The following is a 23,920-nucleotide window of genomic DNA, read 5'->3' as shown; positions in this document are numbered from 1 at the left end:
TCAGGTGCTGCTGAAGCTACCGGTCCTTGGACAAGAAACTTTGCATTGTTTTAATCCACCCAATTACAAACCGGTATGAGCCTTGGCTGGTGAAGTAGCCCATGTCTGACCAGCTTCCCATCCAGGGGTTGTCAATAGTCTTATCTTCATGTTACATAATCAGGCAATAAGCACAATCATCAATGGGCCTTGGGGCCTCCAGAAGTCTTATTCTCATTCTGTTATGGTGGTCAAGGTTCTTACCACTTTGCCCACATTTTGGTTCATTTTAAACCAGTTTAACTGTTCAAGTCAGCCAATGGTTTTACAGCAGTTCCAAATTCCAGTCAGCAAGGACTCCTAAAATTACATTTTCAATCTCTACCTGCTACACCCACTAGATTAGAATGAGCACAACTCTCCAACCTTGAGGAAAAATAAAGAAAATGCACATTTATGTCCTTTATTCAAAATTTCATTTACAAACACCACACAGTACAAAAAAAAAAAAAAAAATCCATTAACTCCGCCCCCCCAAGGGAAAAAACCTTCAAAACCCCTTCAAAATAAATTCTACAGCTTACAAGTCAATAACATATCAAAATGTCTATGCTTTAAACATTCAATGGCACACAATACCTTCACCCATGTACCCAAACTGTAAAAGGCGACAGTATTGGAGCTCAAATTGGTTATTAATGGGAACAGGCAGCAATGTCAAAATCCTTTCATAGCAAATAGGTTACCTTTCACAAAAATCATCACATAATATTTATGGATCAGTACAATGTATTTGGTGATAGCACAACAATAACCAAAGTAAATTAGCAAACAGTGCTGGTTAAATCTCAATTATGGTTAACACCACAGTTAGCCTAATCATACATTTCTATTGGGTCTAATCACATTTTACATTAAAAGTGTTTGAAGAATCAACAAAAGCACATTTTCAAACTCACTGGTTGCATTTAAAACCACCAATAAACCATTGACATTCCATTAGAAACCCAAGGAAATGGTACAATCATTCCAAAAGTTTTGATGTTTCCATCAAATGAGAAAATATTGTGATCATGGTCTGGTTGTTTGAAATATTCATCAATAAATTAGCTTGGTGAAATATCCTTACAAAACAGCATGACTGGAGCTTGCCAAGGGGAAAATGACAGCTCAACTTGTTCTTAAATACAGATATAAATATATCTATAGGGAAAATGTGTTCTGGAGGTCAGGGCACATATGAATGCTTGTACATATGATGTGCTCTAAAATTTAAGAATCTGTAAAATAAAAATATTTAAAGAAATTGCAAAAAAGAAAAAAAAATCCACTTTTTTTTTTTTAAACCATCAAACATACATTGTAAAATTCTAATTCAGGGTTGGACAGCCTCAGGTTGGCTTAAGACCAACGAAACTTTTTTTATATCTATATTTGGGTACAAGTGGAATCTTACACACGTCAAAAGTGACTTTCTCCAACATGTCAAAATAAAGAAGAAAAAAAAATCTATAACAAAAGGGAATTCAAAGACCCATACTCTATGGCATTTACCTGTATATTCTATATTACTATTGCCAAATATTAAGTGAGAGGTAGCCTACAGTACCTTGGTACGCTGAATTTTTTTTAGAAAACTGTACATCAATTTTATACATGGCAGGCTTACTCTGCAGCAAGCTCAATCCTACGAAATGTCTCACACATTAATCACTCAATTACACAACAAACATTACCGGGACAACAGTAACAAGCAGCAATATTACCTGCAGCTACAGGATTCCACCCCCACCAAAAACAAAACAAAACAAAAAAAAAACCTTAAAAGCCAGAGTATTCGGCAAGAGGTTTCATTTTTCATAATCAGCTACGTCAAATTGGCATGACTACAACTGAAGAATATCGTATGTGAAGTTTGAGGATTCAAATGCCTATAGTACAAGGTCTGTTAGAAAAGTATCCGACCTTTTTATTTTTTTCAAATCCATATGGATTTGAATCACGTGTGATTGCGTCAGACAAGCTTGAACCCTCGTGCGCATGCGTGAGTTTTTCCATGCCTGTCGGTTGTGTCATTCGCCTGTGAGCAGGCTTTGAGTGAGGAGTGGTCCACCCCCTCGGCGGATTTTCATTGTCAGGAAATGGCGGAATGATTTGGGCTTTTTTCCATCAGAATTTTTTCAGAAACTGAGAGACCTCCAGGTGGACACCGTTCGGAAAATTAATATGGCTTTCAGGGACGATTTTATGGGGATAACACAGATTAAGGAGTGATCCAGATGGTTTAAAGACCGCCCACAACTGCTGAGAGCGCGGCGTGCTCCCAGCCCCCATCGACAGGCTGACACCCCGCTGGAACAACCAGATCATTTCCAACGTGAAGGCTTTGTTGATCCAGGACCTCGTCTGACTTTCACAAAAAGGCTGAAGATGTGGACAGCAGCACTTTTTCGGTACATTCCACCGTTACAGGACTTTTTTTCATGGAAAGAAAAGCGGAGGGACGCGCCACGGAGCCGTTTATTACGCGGGACAAAACCACCTCGGTGTTGGTCTCACAGGACGGCTTAAAGGTGGATTTCAGATGGATTCCGGTTGCTTTTCAGTCGTGTGATTATCCGATTATGATTGTGCATGAGCTGGACCTGCCCCAACATGTCCTGGAAGGCTTCATCACGGCGCTGCTTTGCGCCATGTAGCTCCACCGCGACGTGCGGAATTCCTCCGCATGTCTGTCTCAATGTGCCAAAAAAATGCTGATGTCCACTCTTTTCACAATTCCTGTGCTAGTCAGACGACATACCGGATCAAGACAGCGTCCAGTTTAGAAATGAACGGCACATTCCACTGTTACAGGAGTTTTTGTCATGGAAAGAGGAGCGGCTCCACCGCGATGGTGCAAAGCAACGCCGTGATGAAGCCTTCCAGGACATGTTGGGGCAGGTCCAGCTCATGCACAATCACAATCGGATAATCACACGACTGAAAAGCAACCGACAGCCGTCTGAAATCCACCTTTAAGCTGTCCTGTGAGACCAACACTGAGGTGGTTTTGTCCCACGTAATGAACGGTTCCGTGGCGCGTCCCTCCGCTCCTCTTTCCATGACAAAAACTCCTGTAACAGTGGAATGTGCCGTTCATTTCTAAACTGGACGCTGTCTTGATTCGGTATGTTGTCTGACTAGCACAGGAATTGTGAAAAGAGTGGACATCAACATTTTTTCGGCACATTGAGACAGACGTGCGGAGGAATTCCGTGCGTCGCGGTGGAGCTGCATGACGCAAAGCAACGATGTGATGAAGCCTTCCAGGACATGTTGGGGCAGGTCCAGCTCATGCACAATCACAATCGGATAATCACACGACTGAAAAGCAACCGGAATCCATCTGAAATCCACCTTTAAGCCGTCCTGTGAGACCAACACCGAGGTGGTTTTGTCCCGCGTAATGAACGGTTCTGTGGCGCGTCCCTCCGCTCCTCTTTCCATGACAAAAACTCCTGTAACAGTGGAATGTGCCGTTCATTTCTAAACTGGACGCTGTCTTGATCCGGTATGTCGTCTGACTAGCACAGGAATTGTGAAAAGAATGGACATCAGCATTTTTTCGTCACATTGAGACAGACGTGCGGAGGAATTCTGCGCATCGTGGTGGAGCTGCATGGCGCAAAGCAACGCCGTGATGAAGCCTTCCAGGACATGTTGGGGCATGTCCAGCTCATGCACAATCACAATCGGATAATCACACGACTGAAAAGCAACCGGAATCCATCTGAAATCCACCTTTAAGCCGTCCTGTGAGACCAACACCGAGGTGGTTTTGTCCCGCGTAATGAACGGCTCCGTGGCGCGTCCCTCCGCTTTTCTTTCCATGAAAAAAAACTCCTGTAACAGTGGAATGTACCAAAAAAGTGCTGATGTCCACATCTTCAGCCTTTTTGTGAAAGTCAGACGAAGTCCCGGATCAACAAAGCCTTCACGTTGGAAATGATCTGGTTGTTCCAGCGGGGTGTCAGCCTGTCGATGGGGCCTGGGAGCGCGCCACACTCTCAGCAGTTGTGGGCGGTCTTTAAACCGTCTGGATCACTCCTTAATCTGCGTAATCCCCATAAAATCGTCCCTGAAAGCCATATTAATTTTCCGAACGGTGTCCACCTGGAGGTCTCTCACAGTTTCTGGAAAAAAATTGATGCAGCAAAGCTCCAAATCGTTCAGACATTTATTCGCAATAAAAGTAGACGAGAGGGGTGGACCACACCTCACTCAAAGCCTGCTCAAAGGCGAATGACGCAACCGACAGGCGCGAAAAAACTCACGCATGCGCACGAAGGTTTAAGCTTGACTGAAGCAATCACACATGATTCAAATCCATATGGTTTTTGAAAAAAATTAAAAAGGTCGGATACTTTTCTAACAGACCTCGTATATCAGTGTTTTTACTGGCTTTTATTGACACAATATAACTGAAATTGATTTAGGTTCCTTCAATTTATAATTAAAAAAAGTTCTATTTCCCACTTTGTGATATTTTTAAGGAAGTGGCTGTGGTGACCGGCCAGTTGGCACAACCATAGCCTATTTTTGTTTTGTTCCATATTTAAACAAAATGTGCCTTTAATGTCTCACTGAACCATTGACTGGCAATATGGCTTAGACAATCATGAAAACAGACTTATTTCTAGAATATTAAAATACAACTACTAAATGTTAAAATACTAATACTCCCCTATAATTCCTTGTGGGATACCTTTCTGAATGCACCGTGTAGGCAATGTGCAGTGACAAGTAATTCAATTGCACAACCCGCGTACCAAAATGACCCCCCCCCCCCCCCAAAAAAACAAAAAAACTCTAAAGCCTGCAATGTAGAGTGCCATGTACCACATCAACATTCCCAACCACAGTATCATTTCACAGCACACAGTCTACCTGGGCAGGTGCTGGGGGCAGTTTGGTTAAGGCAGCTTCTGCTGATGTAGGCAGGATAGATTAAAAGAAACTACAATTTGGCAGTTACCCATAATGCAATGTAACACTACGGAACAGTGGATATGTATGAAATCACTGGAAGAGTTATGCTTCTGTGGCTTGATATTTCCAATGCTAATTTTTCAAATTGTTCAGAAAAATGTTGATGAGATCTCCAAAGCTTAGGACACTGTTAGCAAGGCAAATTACAACAGTCAGCCTGAGCTCATTGCATTTTCTTTTGGCTTTACTTATCAAAAAGAGAACAAATAACTCAGTAAAAAGCATACTATCAAGCCACAACATTTCCAGGGTTCCATTAGGGTAATGACAAAAAAATTGAAAACAAAAACACTACATGGTGTTTCTAGGTCTTGTACTCACAAGGTAGAACTAACAACAATGGTCAGAGCTCAGATGTGTTTAAATGGGGCGTTCAACTTTATAGAACACCCCATTTAAACACATCTTTGTATACTAGAGGGGGATATCCAATAATTGATTGATCCTTTACCCGAATGCGATGGCTTGTCTGTATAAGCTTAGTTAGAAATACAAAGTTCTACATGAAAGGTTGAATATTAGATTTTGTGTTGTCAAGTGTTTGTTTTTATCATTGCACTAAAATATTTACCGTCCAAAAACACAACTTTGCCCAGACAACTTGACCATGACAGATGCCTACAAGATAAGACATTGATCTCATAATTTGTTACATGGCCCAAACATTTTGTACACTTATAATAATAAAAAAAAAAAGTGCATTGTCTGTCTGGCTATTTAGGCTACCTATTACACTTTCCTTACTCTTTTATGGCCAATTTCAAGTTTAGATAATGAAGTTGTAGGCAAATTCAAATCAGCCTACTTCCATGCAACTCACATCTAAACAATGCTGAAGCATATAATATTATACTAATATAATAATTAAAAGCCCAAAGATATAAGAGGTGACCCCAATGTCTGCAAACCCCTGAGGCTGCCTAAACTATTGAGATGACAACTACCATCATGAAAGTTATATATACTAAAATTGAAGTTTCTCATTTTTAAATTTTTACATTTAAAAAAAAATGCCTTCTAACAGTGGGAAAGATGAGCCTCCACCCACTGGCATGTCAGAACATAATCCATTGCAAAAATAAACACTTTGCATTAACACATACCAATGTCAATACTGTAGATGTGTTGGTGAACTGGACACCTGATATGAAAATGCGCCAATGGTATGTTTTTTTTTTTCTTCTTTGCCCTTTCAGACTCACAGTCTTAACAAAAGATTAGCAATATTAATCTATCAGTGTGAGGCGTTAATAGCAATATTTCATTTACACAGTTTCACAAGTGTTCAACAAACAAGCAGCTGTACTGAGCTAACAAACCGCTGTGCACCATTCTCTCTTGAGCATGTTAAGGACAGGTTAGGTGGTTATATCGTCTGCATCTTGGGTGCATTTGCATTCTGATTTTATGTTTTAGCTCAACTCAGCTCAGGCACGTGTGACATGTTTTAATGCCATGTGGTCGGCATCTTCCTTCTAACCTTCACTGACGGCACCTCTATGACGCGACAGGAAGCCTTACTAGATTGACAACCTTCCTTTGTTAAAATGTGACCAAATACTTCTAAGACGGTCCCACATCCCACAGTCCATAGCTACACTAGATGCCCCACAGATCCTGAGATGACAACAATTTGATATTGACCAGCCTTATTTGTGTGAAACCATGCAAGGCCACGCAAATCTCATTAAAAGAAGCTGGCATATAGTCATTTTAGGACTGAAACAAAGCCCTCAAGTTTTCTTTTATGTTCTTTTGAGTAATTTCCACAACCTAAATGCTAACAGTCATCTAAACCCTCACTGTTCCTCCATCTGCTTCATGTAATTGATCTGAAATTCTTAGACATTGCTAACTGCACAAGAGGTCATCCAAGCCAAGAGATGGCATTTTGTCAAAGTCACAGGCATCAAACCAGTTGCTGATTCCCTGATCATCACCCAAATTTAGAAGGTAGTCATCTTGGTCCAGAAGAGGAGGCCCCAAGTTTAGGAAAGGCCCCAGTGACGAAGGAATTTGGTCTTCTGTTTGTTGGAGAAGACTTGTGTAGGGGGAGGTGATAGGGGAGAGAGTAGTGACTGAGACTGCCGAAGAGCAAGGTGGTGCAGGAGAGGGACCAGAGGAAATGGTTGTGCAGGTGGAATCTGGATGGAAGGAAATGCATAATCAGTTACTGCACTAAAACCAAGAGACATGACAGGGGCTTGGGGGGGTCCTTTCACCAACATAATCCAAATTATAGTAAAGCTCCCAGCAGCACAATCTTTACTAAATACATAGCTTCATCATTATATGTGCGCCTCTATTCCAGACAACAGGATGAGGCGATGCAGCAAAAACTCATGTTATATTTCCACACTGATCAGTACAAACACTAATCACTGTGTATTATTTAATAACAGTGCCAGTTTGATGTGTACGTATGACTGAAACCTGAACAAAATAAAGGCTTCGTTAAGATTTTGAAAGTTTATTAATAAAAACAGAATGGAACATAAAAACTGAATTGTGCAAATACTGTATCTGCTGTAATTTAGCTTGCCCTGTAACTTATTAAAATAATGTTAATAAAAATTAAGGATTGCACCTTTTCCGGTGATGGAAAACATTTGCTGTGTTTCTAGTCTTGATTTTTAATGACCAATAACATTTTGCAGACCATCGTAATTTATGCATCATTTTTACCCGAGGCCATCAAATATGGCCATCGGGTATTGCGAAGGCTTTTCGTCCATCTGTGCTCAGCATAAGTCCAGTCCTATTACTGCCAGACTCTTGAAATTCACAGGGAACATTCTTTGGACACAGACCTTGGACAGGTTCAAAGATAGCTAACCTTGATGTATTTTAAGAGCTTAATAAGTTAACATTCTGTTTCAATCTCATCCGTTTTGTTTTTGAGTGATGTGGCTGATAATCAATCAGAGTACAGCTACACCATGACATCAGTCAATGGTCTCTTCAAAACCACTTCATTTTGTGTGTTTATATATATATATATATATTTCTCATAAATTACGTAAAAGCCAGTGAGAAATAAACACAGAAAACTGAAAATGCTGTTTACATGGATGCTTAGGATGGAAAAAAAAAGAAAAAAGACAGCAATCCAAAGTCTTGGTAAATTAAAAGACAGCAACTATTCGCGGTGAAGCAGAAGGGGGGGTAGTCCATGGGCCAAGCAGGTTTTCGGTACCACTTAAGGTGACTAAACAACACTTAGAATCCAGCCTCAGTGTATCATGGCGTACACAAAAATGTATGATAGCAATCTCAGGGTGGTAGCTGTAGCCAGGTAGGGGTCAGTGAAGAATTACAGAGGTCAACCTTACAGTTTAATTTTGCACTGATGTACCTGGGAAGTATAAAGTGTCTTAATTTGCAAAAACCTGATAAATATTCGTTTAGCGTGTTGTTGGTGGCTTCTAAAAAGACAGTAACTCGTAAGTGGCTTGTAAAGGACTCTCCTACAGTTAACGAATGGATCGATCTGGTATATAATATTTTTGTAATGGAAAGAATAACTTTTAGGCTTAGATCACAGATGGACATTTTTGAAGAGTGCTGGACAAAATGGCTGGACTTTATACGTCAAGTGAGACCCGATTTCATTTAATGCCTGTATTTCATTCTCCCCCACTGTTATCTGTTTTTGAATGTTATCTGTTTTTGAATGTTGTTCACGTTTTTGTTCAATTGTTCATGAAAAAAAAAAAATCAATAAAACATAAATTACAAAAAAAAAAAAAAAAAAATGCTCCAATCATGTTGAAAACTATATTGCATTACTTGTCTGGTCATAACAATTCCAAAAAGGTATAGTTTGGACTATCTGTGATGGAATGGTTTGGAGTTATGGGGTAAAAACAGCAAAAATTGTGACAAAGGTCAGTTTCAGTTTGTACAGGGGTCAAAAGTTAAAGTTGCTCCAATTTTAGTACAGAATGATGCAAATTATTGGTTGAAATAAAAGGATTAATAAATAGAATAGTTTTGACTATGATGAATGTTTGGTCTCCAAGGTAAAGGTCAAACAAGTCAACATCTATTGGATTCTATGACATGTGACATATGTTACCCTGTAACATGATAACTAAGCATGACAGATGGTGCAAACTATTCCTCATTACAACCCTATTAACCCAAACAATAATTTGCATAATTTTTTTACTGAATTTTAGCAATTTGGAATGGTGCAGATGTGGGGAAGCTTTTGAAAATTCAAAGAAATATTGGCCATTCTAGGGGTACCCAAAGGGGAAAAGCCAGGTACGACAGCCCATGTCCCTTCATCATGTCCAGAAGGCTGGGGAAGTTTGTTGAGTGGGCAATCTCATTCTGGGTTAGCCAGTACATGGCCCTCAGTGAGGCAGTCAGAGTCCGTGGACATTTTTAAGTCAAGACTTAAAATCTATTTTTATTCTCTTTCTTATGAGTAGTTTTTATTTTGTTATGTTTTATTCTTTTACTTCTGTTTTTAATTAGGTATTTGAAATTTTTTTATTTACTTTAATTTTTTTATGTTGAACTGTTCTGTGTGAGGCACCTTGAGACGGCTTTTGTTGTAATTTGGCGCTTTATAAGCTGATTAAATTGAAAATGAACAACATTTTATTGAGTCTTAAAGTAAATAAATATGAAATTGGTTACTGGATCCTTAAACTCTGGACATAATAAACTCTACATGGTGGATCCTTGATCTGTGGACATAAACAGAAATAAAATCTGTTAGTTTTTGTCAAAAGCATTTCCTTTCAGACATTATTATTGGCATGAATGTCTTTCCATACCTATGAGCTGAGCTCTTGCAGCTGTACTGCAGGTCAGGTTTATAAAGAATGCAAGACATCTCATTTTGGGAGGAAAAAACGTTTTAGTCGATTCTAGTTTATTGTCTGTATTGCAACGTTTGTAAGAGGTGTCATTTTATTTAAAGTGGCGATTCGTTTTGAAGTTATTAATTCCGAGCGGACTCTGTCTCAGAGAGACGGAATCAGAGAGCCGCGCAGCGTTTGAAGATCGTTTCTCGACTGCAACAATACAAGAGTCCCAGTTAGTGACTTTAATCCACACAAAAGTGACTCATGATAGTTTAATGGCTTTCAGAGGGGTTAAGAAGCGTACTTACCGCTTCTGAAGAGCAGCGAATCAAAGAGCCACGAGCCACTGAATCGAAGCATTGCTTCGATTCACGCTTCAAACTGGAGTCACGCTGCAGAACCAGTTGATTACAGACGCTGTATTGAAAATCGTACCGGTCCAAAATTATAGCGCAACGGGCCGTAAGGCAAGTTTGCGCTAGCTAGAACCCTGAATACACCACTATTTTATGATAAATTTCTCAGCGATTTGGAGTTTTTCCGCTAAAATACCATTTCATGGATTTGAGGAAATAAAAATTAATGTTTTGCTAGTTCTTTTTGACGGCAAAATTTTGCAAAAAGACGGAAATCCATCCAAAGACGGCGAATAAGCATCCATGTGTTTATGTAACCTGATAACACCTCTGAACATATTTACAAGACATTTTGCCGAAGTTAGCATGGTGATGTCGCTTCCTGGTGTAGCTAATTGCTAACAGCTATGTTTTTGGTATATTGTGTAAAAGCTAGCGAGAAATAAACATTTCTAAAACTGAAAAAGCTGTTTTTGTAACCTGATAACACCTCTAGAGTCATTTACAAGATATTTTCGGACATTAGCTTGCACGCCAACTTCCTGTGGAGTTAAATTTGTCTCATTAATAACTGCAAATGTACAGAGGGTGTTTTTTTTTTAATTGTAATATTACATCTCAAATTGCAAATCACATACTGTGTACAAATATTAGGCTCTCAGAAATGCAAAAACAGTGAACAAAAGAAATTTCACTTATTAAAAACAATTTCAGGAATATTTTAATGGAGAAAAATAAAATTTTGCAATCTATTAACTTTGCCATATCAGGGAGGCCCAGCCGTCCCAGCTCCTACAAACCAACCACCCCACATGTACAATTCTGACATGTCTATCTGTAGGAGGCAAAGGATATCCAGGGGAGACCAGTAGAAAGTTCTCCACCACCCAAAAGCCCCAGCTGCAAGACACTGGTACCTTCAGAAACACACGACACACCCACATTTTCCACCGCAGGAACTCAACCAACTCCTCAGATTTCTAGGTACAGGAATGGCATGTTAATTGGCTTTCTCAAATGTTGTGTCGTGTCTCTACTATGGTGAAGACCCACCGATTTCACAGTGACATCAAGGATCTAATGCTAGTGCTAGCTTGTAAACAAACTTTAACCTTAACATTAGGTACAAAGCAACAAAAAGAGATGAGATGCGATGATGAGAAAAAGTTAGCTTGCTATCGTTAGCATCAAACATGAGCACACTAATTTGAAGGCAAAGCACCTTTCTAATCAATTTTTTATTTGCCTGAGGGGATCTTGATTGCAATTCTCTCCACTGCAATGTCCAGAAAGTAAGTTCTTTCAGTCCCCCCAAAACAAACCACATCCATCATATCGTATATATCGCACTCCGCACTATGGCAGCTGCAGGTGATGAGAACACTATTGAAAATTGATGTCTGGTAATTGTGAGGTTTAGTCAGTGCCAGTGACCAGATCTTGATGTCACCATACTTTCTGATGAGGCTTGGCCTGGAAGGTAACATGGAGAGCAGAATTCTAGTAGCCACTCTCCATTTTTATTCATCTTTCCAATGCCATGATGGCCGAAGCAGGTTGATTATCTGTTTCATTTCACTACTCTAGCTTTGAAATCTCAGTAGGAAAAACTCATTGGATGGAATGTTGGACAACTGTAACAAAGGTAACATGGAATTTGTCCTTTGACCCTGGAGAATGTGACACTGATACTTACAACACCTTGATGTTGATAAGCAAAGCATGAGCAATCTGCACACACTACTGAGGTAGTCAATTGCCATCTGCTTGTTACGTTACCCAAAAGGCAAACCCTTAACATGAATGACTAGGGATGTTTCCTTTACTCCCTCAGGCACTCATTTTTGTGTGTCTGATTAGAACATCACCAGATAAAAGTCTTGGGAAACTTTAAGATAAGTGACTTTGTGATGTGTTGGGGGGCAGTGTGGGATATGGTCAGGGCTTAATTTGAGGGGGAGCAAGCCGGAGCGCGCTCCGGAACCTCTGACGTTGGCTCCGCCAACTATTTATACTGGATCCGTGATCCGCCACCTCTCTTGACTAACAAAATATACAACCCCTGGCAAAAATTATGAAATCACCGGCCTCGGAGGATGTTCATTCAGTTGTTTAATTTTGTAGAAAAAAAGCAGATCACAGACATGACACAAAACTAAAGTCATTTCAAATGGCAACTTTCTGGCTTTAAGAAACACTATAAGAAATCAAGAAAAAAAGATTGTGGCAGTCAGTAACGGTTACTTTTTTAGACCAAGCAGAGGAAAAAAATATGGAATCACTCAATTCTGAGGAAAAAATTATGGAATGTCTGTGATCTGCTTTTTTTCTACAAAATTAAACAACTGAATGAACATCCTCCGAGGCCGGTGATTCCATAATTTTTGCCAGGGGTTGTATAAAAAAAATCACCGCGATTGCTCTCACTGCCAATCACACCGCCGCCCTCCTGTCTGCTGTGTGGAATTGCGCCAAATCTGGCAACAGGTCCAGAGGCTACGCTCGCTGTTTTGATCCGGATGTTGACCGTAGCTGCAGAGCTCCGTGGCCACCGAGAGAGGACTTGGATTCTTTGCGGGTCCCGCATCCGTACCCCCGGAGGCAGTGAGTGAAGGGAGAGCCGCGCACTGTGTTCTGCGTGTGTCTGTTTATAATCTTCTCACCCAGAAGAAAAAAGAGAGTGTTTACACAAGAGCGAAAAGTGAGAAAATGTTAATGCCTGTTTGAGAAAAGTGTGTAGTGAGGGGTTTTACAGCCTTAAAACATCTATAATAAGTGTAAAAAATAACGCTACTTTGCAGATTTAATGCCGCGTTCACACCGGGCGCGATCAGATGCTACAAATTCGCGGGGGTCGCGTGGCAACGGATGCGCCTCCTTTGCCCGGTGTGTCGCTCTGCTTGGGTGGACTTTCGCTGCGAAAATTTGCCCCGGTGCGTCATTAAATAGGAGGAGCTTCCATTCCGCTCAGCGTCAAGTCATCATGACAGACCTTGATCACACAGAGCGAGTTGTTGTGAAAAGCTCCCAATACAGAGAGTATCATTATTTGCTGCAGGAGCTGCGTCTGGATGACGGCCACTTTCAGCGGTCCTTCCGCCTCTCCTCAGCTCACTCCCCCCCCCAAAAACTCTGTCATAATTGTGTTTAGAAACCAGTCACCATTTGTTTTATTATACATCTGTGTAGTTAATTAATAAAATATTCTCCACATAGACGATTCGCTCGCGCGCGTAGAAAAAAAAAAAAAAAAAAAAAAAAAAAAAAAGACAGAACGAAACTCCGCGGCTTGCTGTGAGGCTGCTCCTCGCTCTTTCCCAAAAAAAACAAAAAAAACAAAACTCTGTCATAATTGTCTTTAGAAACCAGTCACCATTTGCTTTATTATACATCTGTGTAGTTAATAAGTAAAATAATCTCCATGGATGATTCCCTCACGCGCGCACGTAAAATAAAAAGAAAAACTCCGCTCCCGCTACTGTGGGAATGCTGCTTGCTCCAAAAACTCTCTCATAATTGTGAAATAAAGGACAAAAGATACATAAGTCCTGCTCACAGGCTGCTACCAGAGACAGGACATGTTCACATCCTCAGTCAAATTCCAGACATTTCCACGTCACTACATATTCAGTCCCTGATTGGTCATCACGGCGCGACAAGATGAAAAAGTTCAGATTTTTCAACTTGGGGAGGAGGGCAACACGACGTGACGTGACGCAATATCGCGCCACAAACGCGCAAAACGCTCAAAATCGCTTCACTCGCGTCGCGCTGCGCGGTTTGGTGCCAAAACACGTCCTTACATAGGGATTACATGGCAACCTGTGGCTGCAGTCACTCACGTCGTGCCCGGTGTGAACGCGCAGAACGTAACTCCTGCAATAAACGAGGGACCACTGAGGAATTTGTACTCTATCCGGATTTGGTTTGACTAGTGTTTGGCCTACAATACATGCCCAGTTTATTTTCGGTGTGGTGCACAGGGTTGTTCACAAGCCCCCCCGCCCTTCTTTTTTTTTTCCTGCACCGGAGCCACCCATCCTCTACGCTCCGGGACCTCCCACTTTACAAATTAAGCACTGGATATGGTCAATCTTCAGTGTAATAAATTCCCAATATGTAATCAACGCAAATTTTATAGTGAAAAACATACAAATCTACAGCAATTAATGAAACTAAATGTTAGTAGATCTGGAGTTCTATATATCTAGTCAATAATGACTATTATAATATTTTCTGTAGAAGCCAGAATAAAAATCAGTTTTAACATTAGTATTACTACAATTTATTAGACCATTAGATGTCAGTATGACAATGAGCTGCTGTGGCAGCAGCTTTGACACAAAATTACTCTTATGCTAAGGAAGCAATGCTTCACGATACAGTCTGACTCGGCTTATGGAAGCTTCAAACTTGATTGTACACATCTCGGGCTGCAAGCCCATTGCTGCGTGCTTAAAACTGCATCCACTGTACTGACAACAGAAAAATTAGTATAGCCACATTACATACCAAAGTATTGGTTGTATACTTCCAGTCAAAACATCTAAGCCCTCACTTGCAACCATTTGTTATAATAACTTAAACTTGGACTTACATCAATATGTGCCTTTCTATCCAACAAAAGGACAAATCTATGTTAGCTTGCAGCTTCAGGTGTTTGTCCTTGCAGGTAAACACTGCTGTTCCCGTATGTTCAGTCCTACTAGCGTCTCCTCCCCTCTCTGCGAAAAAAAGCTTCCATCTTTGCACAGTACACATCACTTTATTCTGCATCCTTTAATAGTTTCTCTGGCTGAGTTTTCTTGTTTTCGGTCAACGGGTCTTGGCATCATCAGAATGGTCAGAAATCACCGTATGATACCACAGCAACTTTTTCTGTGAGATTTATTGGTGGTTGGCAACCAACCTCTGTGCGTTACTGACAGATTATTTGGTGTGAGAAACAAAATTCATGAGGAGTGTCAAAATTGACTCCACATGTGAATTTTAGGAGATACAATCGGTGTGTAACTTTGCAAAAACAATGTCGGACTCTGTAGTTTTCTCTGGGCCCCTCCCCAATCAGACCGGGAGTGACATGTTTAGCCGCATGTTCTCCTTGAATTGCTGGCTGTCTGAGTGGTGTCCAAAAAATGAGGTGGGCTTCATAGATAATTGGCAAAGCTTCTGGGGAAAACCTGGTCTTGTTAGGAGAGACGGCATCCATCCCACTTTGGATGGAGCAGCTCTCATTTCTAGAAATCTGGCCAATTTTCTTAAATCCTCCAAACCGTGACTATCCAGGGTTGGGACCAGGAAGCAGAGTTGTAGTCTTACACACCTCTCTGCAGCTTCTCTCCCCCTGCCATCCCCTCATTACCCCATCCCCGTAGAGACGGTGCCTGCTCCCAGACTACCAATAACCAGCAAAAATCTATTTAAGCATAAAAATTCAAAGAGAAAAAATAATATAGCACCTTCAACTGCACCACAGACTAAAACAGTTAAATGTGGTCTATTAAACATTAGGTCTCTCTCTTCTAAGTCCCTGTTGGTAAATGATATAATAATTGATCAACATATTGATTTATTCTGCCTTACAGAAACCTGGCTACAGCAGGATGAATATGTTAGTTTAAATGAGTCAACACCCCCGAGTCACACTAACTGTCAGAATGCTCGTAGCACGGGCCGGGGCGGAGGATTAGCAGCAATCTTCCATTCCAACTTATTAATTAATCAAAAACCCAGACAGAGCTTTAATTCATTTGAAAGCTTGACTCTTAGTCTTGTCCATCCAAATTGGAAGTCCCAAAAACCAGTTTTATTTGTTATTATCTATCGTCCACCTGGTCGTTACTGTGAGTTTCTCTGTGAATTTTCAGACCTTTTGTCTGACTTAGTGCTTAGCTCAGATAAGATAATTATAGTGGGCGATTTTAACATCCACACAGATGCTGAGAATGACAGCCTCAACACTGCATTTAATCTATTATTAGACTCAATTGGCTTTGCTCAAAATGTAAATGAGTCCACCCACCACTTTAATCATATCTTAGATCTTGTTCTGACTTATGGTATGGAAATTGAAGACTTAACAGTATTCCCTGAAAACTCCCTTCTGTCTGATCATTTCTTAATAACATTTACATTTACTCTGATGGACTACCCAGCAGTGGGGAATAAGTTTCATTACACTAGAAGTCTTTCAGAAGGCTCTGTAACTAGGTTTAAGGATATGATTCCTTCTTTATGTTCTCTAATGCCATATACCAACACAGTGCAGAGTAGCTACCTAAACTCTGTAAGTGAGATAGAGTATCTCGTCAATAGTTTTACATCCTCATTGAAGACAACTTTGGATGCTGTAGCTCCTCTAAAAAAGAGAGCTTTAAATCAGAAGTGCCTGACTCCGTGGTATAACTCACAAACTCGTAGCTTAAAGCAGATAACCCGTAAGTTGGAGAGGAAATGGCGTCTCACTAATTTAGAAGATAGAATAGAATAGAATAGAATTTATTTCAGCAACAACACAGCAGCATAAAGACAACATATCAAACAAATAAAAAAAAACAAGACCAAATTAAACACTGTGTGCCTGAAAAGGGGGTGGGAAGAAGCAAAGCTTAACTTCACTTAGCCTGGAAAAAGAGTCTGTTGCTCTATAAAAAAGCCCTCCGTAAAGCTAGGACATCTTTCTACTCATCACTAATTGAAGAAAATAAGAACAACCCCAGGTTTCTTTTCAGCACTGTAGCCAGGCTGACAAAGAGTCAGAGTTCTATTGAGCTGAGTATTCCATTAACTTTAACTAGTAATGACTTCATGACTTTCTTTGCTAACAAAATTTTAACTATTAGAGAAAAAATTACTCATAACCATCCCAAAGACGTATCGTTATCTTTGGCTGCTTTCAGTGATGCCGGTATTTGGTTAGACTCTTTCTCTCCGATTGTTCTGTCTGAGTTATTTTCATTAGTTACTTCATCCAAACCATCAATATGTTTATTAGACCCCATTCCTACCAGGCTGCTCAAGGAAGCCCTACCATTATTTAATGCTTCGATCTTAAATATGATCAATCTATCTTTGTTAGTTGGCTATGTACCACAGGCTTTTAAGGTGGCAGTAATTAAACCATTACTTAAAAAGCCATCACTTGACCCAGCTATCTTAGCTAATTATAGGCCAATCTCCAACCTTCCTTTTCTCTCAAAAATTCTTGAAAGCGTAGTTGTAAAACAGCTAACTGATCATCTGCAGAGGAATGGTCTATTTGAAGAGTTTCAGTCAGGTTTTAGAATTCATCATAGTACAGAAACAGCATTAGTGAAGGTTACAAATGATCTTCTTATGGCCTCGGACAGTGGACTCATCTCTGTGCTTGTTCTGTTAGACCTCAGTGCTGCTTTTGATACTGTTGACCATAAAATTTTATTACAGAGATTAGGGCATGCCATAGGTATTAAAGGCACTGCGCTGCGGTGGTTTGAATCATATTTGTCTAATAGATTACAATTTGTTCATGTAAATGGGGAATCTTCTTCACAGACTAAAGTTAATTATGGAGTTCCACAAGGTTCTGTGCTAGGACCAATTTTATTCACTTTATACATGCTTCCCTTAGGCAGTATTATTAGACGGTATTGCTTAAATTTTCATTGTTACGCAGATGATACCCAGCTTTATCTATCCATGAAGCCAGAGGACACACACCAATTAGATAAACTGCAGGATTGTCTTACAGACATAAAGACATGGATGACCTCTAATTTCCTGCTTTTAAACTCATTTAAAACTGAAGTTATTGTACTTGGCCCCACAAATCTTAGAAACATGGTGTCTAACCAGATCCTTACTCTGGATGGCTTTACCCTGACCTCTAGTAATACTGTGAGAAATCTTGGAGTCATTTTTGATCAGGATATGTCATTAAAAGCGCATATTAAACAAATATGTAGGACTGCTTTTTTGCATTTACGCAATATCTCTAAAATCAGAAAGGTCTTGTCTCAGAGTGATGCTGAAAAACTAATTCATGCATTTATTTCCTCTAGGCTGGACTATTGTAATTCATTATTATCAGGTTGTCCTAAAAGTTCCCTAAAAAGCCTTCAGTTAATTCAAAATGCTGCAGCTAGAGTACTGATGGGGACTAGAAGGAGAGAGCATATCTCACCCATATTGGCCTCTCTTCATTGGCTTCCTGTTAATTCTAGAATAGAATTTAAAATTCTTCTTCTTACTTATAAGGTTTTGAATAATCAGGTCCCATCTTATCTTAGGGACCTCGTAGTACCATATCACCCCAATAGAGCGCTTCGCTCTCAGACTGCAGGCTTACTTGTAGTTCCTAGGGTTTGTAAGAGTAGAATGGGAGGCAGAGCCTTCAGCTTTCAGGCTCCTCTCCTGTGGAACCAGCTCCCAATTCAGATCAGGGAGACAGACACCCTCTCTACTTTTAAGATTAGGCTTAAAACTTTCCTTTTTGCTAAAGCTTATAGTTAGGGCTGGATCAGGTGACCCTGAACCATCCCTTAGTTATGCTGCTATAGACGTAGACTGCTGGGGGGTTCCCATGATGCGCTGTTTCTTTCTCTTTTTGCTCTGTATGCACCAATCTGCATTTAATCATTAGTGATCGATCTCTGCTCCCCTCCACAGCATGTCTTTTTCCTGGTTCTCTCCCTCAGCCCCAACCAGTCCCAGCAGAAGACTGCCCCTCCCTGAGCCTGGTTCTGCTGGAGGTTTCTTCCTGTTAAAAGGGAGTTTTTCCTTCCCACTGTAGCCAAGTGCTTGCTCACAGGGGGTCGTTTTGACCGTTGGGGTTTTACATAATTATTGTATGGCCTTGCCTTACAATATAAAGCGCCTTGGGGCAACTGTTTGTTGTGATTTGGCGCTATATAAAAAAATTGATTGATTGATTGACATGTCTGAACAAGAAGCCTGCAAACTACAAGGTGATTCCATAATCGTTTCCTCTGCTTGATCCAGCAGGGGCATTAATTAAAGCAACTACACTGAGTTTGATTAAGATTTGATTCCCAGAGCCAGACTGTTCAGCTTTTGAGAGAAAATGTTTTGTTATATCTATGGTTTATATGATATCAAGTGGGGTTGGGGAAATCGTCTACTTAAGATTATTACATAAATTTTGCCAGGGGTTGTAATAACCCCCAAACATGAAACACCACACAAGACATTTTCAACACAGATGTTTTTAAAAGATACATAATGGTAGATTTATAAAAACCTTTTGCAAAAAATAATTATGCAACATACAGCTCCACACCATTCTCAAATAGTCCCCACGCCGCCCAGGGGGGCGCGTCTGACTGCAGGGAACATGCTTTTTTTCCCCCCAGTACAAAAAAAATTGTAATTGCACATCCACTACAGTAGGGGGCAGTGGCGACCTCATTATCAAGAGTGCGCAGGGAGTATTGAGGACTCTAGCATAATGTAACGCAGCTCTATGTAGGGTTTTTTCACACTGCGGTGGGAGACGAGGAAAGACCACCGTGTCTTAAAATGTTGACAGCGGACAGCATGAAGCCAAATAAATTAAGACGTCACTTAAGGACATTACACCCCAATCACGCCAATAAGCCGTTTGAGTTTTTTCAGCGAAAACGTGCCGAATATTGTCAGCAATCATCCCGCTTTGTGACTGCTGCTTCAGTAAACCAGTGAGCACCGCTAGCATCATAACACGATAGCAGAGGAGCTGAGCAGCAGCAGACATGGTCTCTGTCATGGACACAAGTGCTGCAAAAAAAAAAAAAAAAAAAAAAAAAAAAAAAAAAAAAAAAAATCACAAAAAAAAGAAATCAGCACAAATTGTTTTATTCATTTTTTTTTTGTCTGTTAAAGTGTTTTATATATTGTGCTCCTGGTTAAGTGTTCTGATCAATTTGAATTTATTATTATTTATTGATTTTATTTAATTTTGTTTTTCAGTATCAAATGGCAGTCAGTCACAAAATGTTTATAGTTTAAGGATTTTTTTTTCATTTCAACCAAAGCGATGCAGTTTTTTTCTGTTACAGACTAAAACAATGTTAATAAAGTTATTCTTTGCTGAAACTTGATCTAAAGTTCTTTCTTTTTTGTTTTCTTTAATGTTAATAAGGATACAATGTTATGCAGAGGAGTACTTATAACAATTTTATGGACAAATGATACTATTTATAATCAGGGCAGAGAGTGGGGTGTGTGTGTGTTTTTTTTTCTTCCTAGTGGGTGCGTAACAGAAAATAATTGAGCAACACTGCCTTAAACCAACCTTTAAGAACTTTGAGGAAAGGTGTGTTGCCATTGATGTCCATGGAGTCATTTTTCACAGGACTCTTGGTGTCATTTTCCTCATCTGGACACAACAGGACTTCTATAGGGCCCTTAGTGCTGGTGAGATGGATGGACAAACTCTGAAATAAACAAACAAGATAAGGAAAACAAGGGAAAATTGTCATTACCAACTTTGATATCTTGCTTTTTCAATTATGATTTTATGACACTGTACCATTTTCACAGATTCTTCAAAACAAATGTAAAACTTCAGGTGCCCGACAGAGTTTTTGGCTAGAGGTGAGACTACAACCAGCCAACCTAGAGTCCCCAAATTTGGGGACTTGCCCTGTTTTGGAACATTTGAACACTCATAACAAACCAATGCTGACACTGACATACACTTATTATACATCAAAATGTCAAGCAAAGTCTCCTCTACAAAAGTATCCAATCACAACAACTTACCACAGCTGAAACGCCAAGCAAATAAAGACATAGATCGGAATTCATTTTTTGGGAAAAAAAAAACCCTCATTTACTCCTACCAAGTATTATTTACTTTCAATTTTTTTGTATCCACATCCCCCAGGACCCGTCTTTTAGCTGATCCAAACTTTTGCATTTTTGACCTTGTACAAGCTGAGAAATAAATCATAATGTATGGGTATGTGATTTTGGTGAAATAGGCTCTAGGGCTTAAGGGGTTAATCACTGCTGTCACAGAAATAAAATAAACATGCAGCATATTTATTTAATTTTTGTATGAATGTGTAGGCAGTGTTTCACTTGTAGTATTATAAGCCAGCTAGGGCTGCAGCTATTGATTATTTTACTAATCGAGTATTCTATCGATTATTCTGGTGATTAATCGAGTAATCGGATAAAAAGTACTTCTGCGTTTTTAAACATCAATAGTCCAGGGCTCTCCCTAAGCAATGGCACAATGCCACTGCGCCAAAGTGTTGACATTTTGCTGAAATGGCGATGGGATGTGGCTTTCTGTTTTGTTTTCTCCAACATTAAAATGTAACCATTTTTAAGTTTTTTTTTTTTTTTAATAAAGGTTGATGGACTGGTCCCTGATTTTTTTATTTTTTTTTTATCCCTCTTTCTCTGCAATTCAGCAGATGTATTTCAGCTGGAGGTTGAATATGCAAGCCTCAGTTTTTTTATTTTATTATTATTTTATTTAAGTTACCGTGTTTGTGAAGTGTTGTGTGTTGCCCAAAAAAGCAAAAATTAAAAAGTTAAACACTCAGTGTGAGTCTGAGGTAAACACAGAAGAAAGAGTGGACTTCTGCTGTTTGTCAATGTAGCCGGGAACAGAGCTGTGACTCGCCTGGTCTGAGAGCCCCTCACACTGGGTAGAGAGAGACAGCAGCTGGCCACCGGGTCCGTGTGTTTTTAAAAAAATACACAAACACACTGCTTCGCTTTAAATGCACAGTAAGTCTATTTCAGATGATCAGCGTGGACTATTTTTCTCTTAAAAGGCTTTATTTTACTCTCTGTGTCACATTGGAAAGCGGTAGCTATCGTTGCTATTTGATTAGCTGTTATGCTCGTCTTCTTCTGTTTTTTTTCCCCCCCTGCGGCCGTTGCAGCGCCACACACAGGCCTGGCATATGTACTACAACGTTAAACGAAGCTTCGAGGCACAGAATTTGCCTCGAACATTTTTTGTAATCGAATTATTCGAGTTACTCGATTAATCGTTTCAGCCCTAAAGCCAGCCTAACAAGCACCCCTGCCAGGCCAGAAACTTAATTTTTTTTTTTTTAAACATCAATGAAGCATAACACAGAAAAAAGAGGAAAAAAACCCCAACTCTAAATATCCATTAATTTATAAATCAATCATTTAGGTGGATCTACAGCGCTCAGACAGCACCGCGTGACTGTGTCAGTCCACACTTGTGTCTTGGACATGATGCGAGCCCTTTTAAATTCAATTTAGATGCATGCTAGCTACACCAAGCATAGCACCGCCTAAAATGCGCATACCCTTCAATTGGTTATCAATGATGGCCTCACTTCCCAGAGGATGGTGGGGGACATACTGGCCAAATTGAAGAGAACAGCCACACACTTTAACCACTCTGTTGTAGCACAGCAGCGACTGTCGGTCATTCAGGAGGAGGTTGGTGTTCCTAAACATTCAATTCTCCAGGCAGTTCCTACCAGGTGGAGTTCAACCCTCCACATGCTTGCCAGGATGTTGGAGCAAAAGAGAGCTGTCACAACCTACTCTTGTGACCATGGCCATTTTCTATGTCCAACTGCTGAAGAGTGGGACGTGGCAGCCAATCTGGTTGACACATTGACACCACTAGAAGAAATAAAGTGTGAAATGAGTAAGTAAGTAAAGCCGTGGTCACAACCCGCCGTACTTGTACGTGCGTGCAGTCTACTTGCAAAAACGTGGGCTAAATTTGGAGATCCGTACTTCGTAAGTACTGCCTCAGTACGAATTTAGGAGCACGCAGACACGCCGTAGAGGTTTTAGTGCATGCAGAACTTTCGCTGCGGTCAGGCTGCAAATTCACCAGCAGTACAGATGATGCACGTTGTGAGTACTGCCTCAGTACGGATTCAAAGCAGCACATTTTCATTCAATTACTATTGAATTAACCAAATCCGTACGTAGGCAGTACGGATTACGGCACTCACCACATACTATGGAGGCCGACAGACTTGCATGCACAACGCAGCTTCTCACTTGAACTTGGACTTTATTTCCAAACGTCAGCAACACACAGTCCACAGCTTCAGTCTGTTAACTAGCTGTAACTTTTCGAGGCAAGTAAACACTCGTACAACTGACCGCTGCAGGCTGGACATGCTCATGCATCGCCGACACCAAAAAACACCTGCCGCTCCGGTCCCGCTCATAAAAAAGAAAAGCGACCCCACACATACACACTGCTTTATTGTCAACTCTCTTTATCGTTACACTCCTAGAGACGTGCGTTGAACGTACTCCCTCCCTCCTCTTGCTACTGCCTCCGTACGTTTTCACAAAAACGTAGTGGCCGTGGCATCCGCAGAAAATGCACGGCGAAAAAAAAAAACCCAAAAACGCACGGTGGGTTGTGACCGGGGCTTAAGTGAGTAACGCAAGCAGTCACAATCCCAGCAGAAACAGGTAGTGATGATGACGATGGCAAGGGAGAGCCCCCCCCCCCCCCCAAAAAAAACAAGGCTGGAGGAGGGTCAAAATCCCAGTGTACTGGACAGCCTTTATGACACCATGCTTGCTTCAACAAATGAAGAACAAGAACCTGAGGGGATCCTTGAAGAGCTGGAGCGGTAACTGAGGGAGCCAATGATAGAAAGAAAAAAGTGAACCCCCTGGAGTGGTGGAAAAGTAAGTTACCGCTTCACTCGAATGTCAGCCTTGGCCAGGAAGTATCTCTGCTGTCCACCTTCTTCTGTGCCAAGTGAGAGGGTGTTCAGTGTC

General features: G+C 40.5%; 1 protein-coding gene across 4 annotated transcripts in view; it reads right to left on the bottom strand.

Annotated features, from left to right (window-relative positions):
* Positions 1 to 4,885: 4,885 nt before the first annotated feature.
* Positions 4,886 to 23,920, bottom strand: part of LOC117514675 (transcription factor E2F3-like) — a 32,705-nt gene continuing 13,670 nt past the window's right edge. For 3 of the 4 annotated variants that reach the window (XM_034175243.1, XM_034175247.1, XM_034175246.1), the window contains exons 7-8: positions 20,457 to 20,598; positions 4,886 to 7,154 (exon numbers count right to left, since the gene is read on the bottom strand). In XM_034175243.1, coding sequence (XP_034031134.1) covers positions 6,862 to 7,154; positions 20,457 to 20,598 — 435 coding nt within the window. In that variant the 3' untranslated portion in view covers positions 4,886 to 6,861. Of the gene's footprint in view, positions 7,155 to 19,399; positions 19,468 to 20,442; positions 20,599 to 23,920 lie in introns of those variants that run through there. The other variant, XM_034175244.1, reaches the window with a different exon arrangement.

Source organism: Thalassophryne amazonica, chromosome 7 (genome assembly GCF_902500255.1).
Source record: "Thalassophryne amazonica chromosome 7, fThaAma1.1, whole genome shotgun sequence".
Lineage (NCBI taxonomy): Eukaryota > Metazoa > Chordata > Actinopteri > Batrachoidiformes > Batrachoididae > Thalassophryne > Thalassophryne amazonica.
Note: the sequence above shows the minus strand (reverse complement) of the source record. Positions and strands in the feature narration are given on the sequence as shown.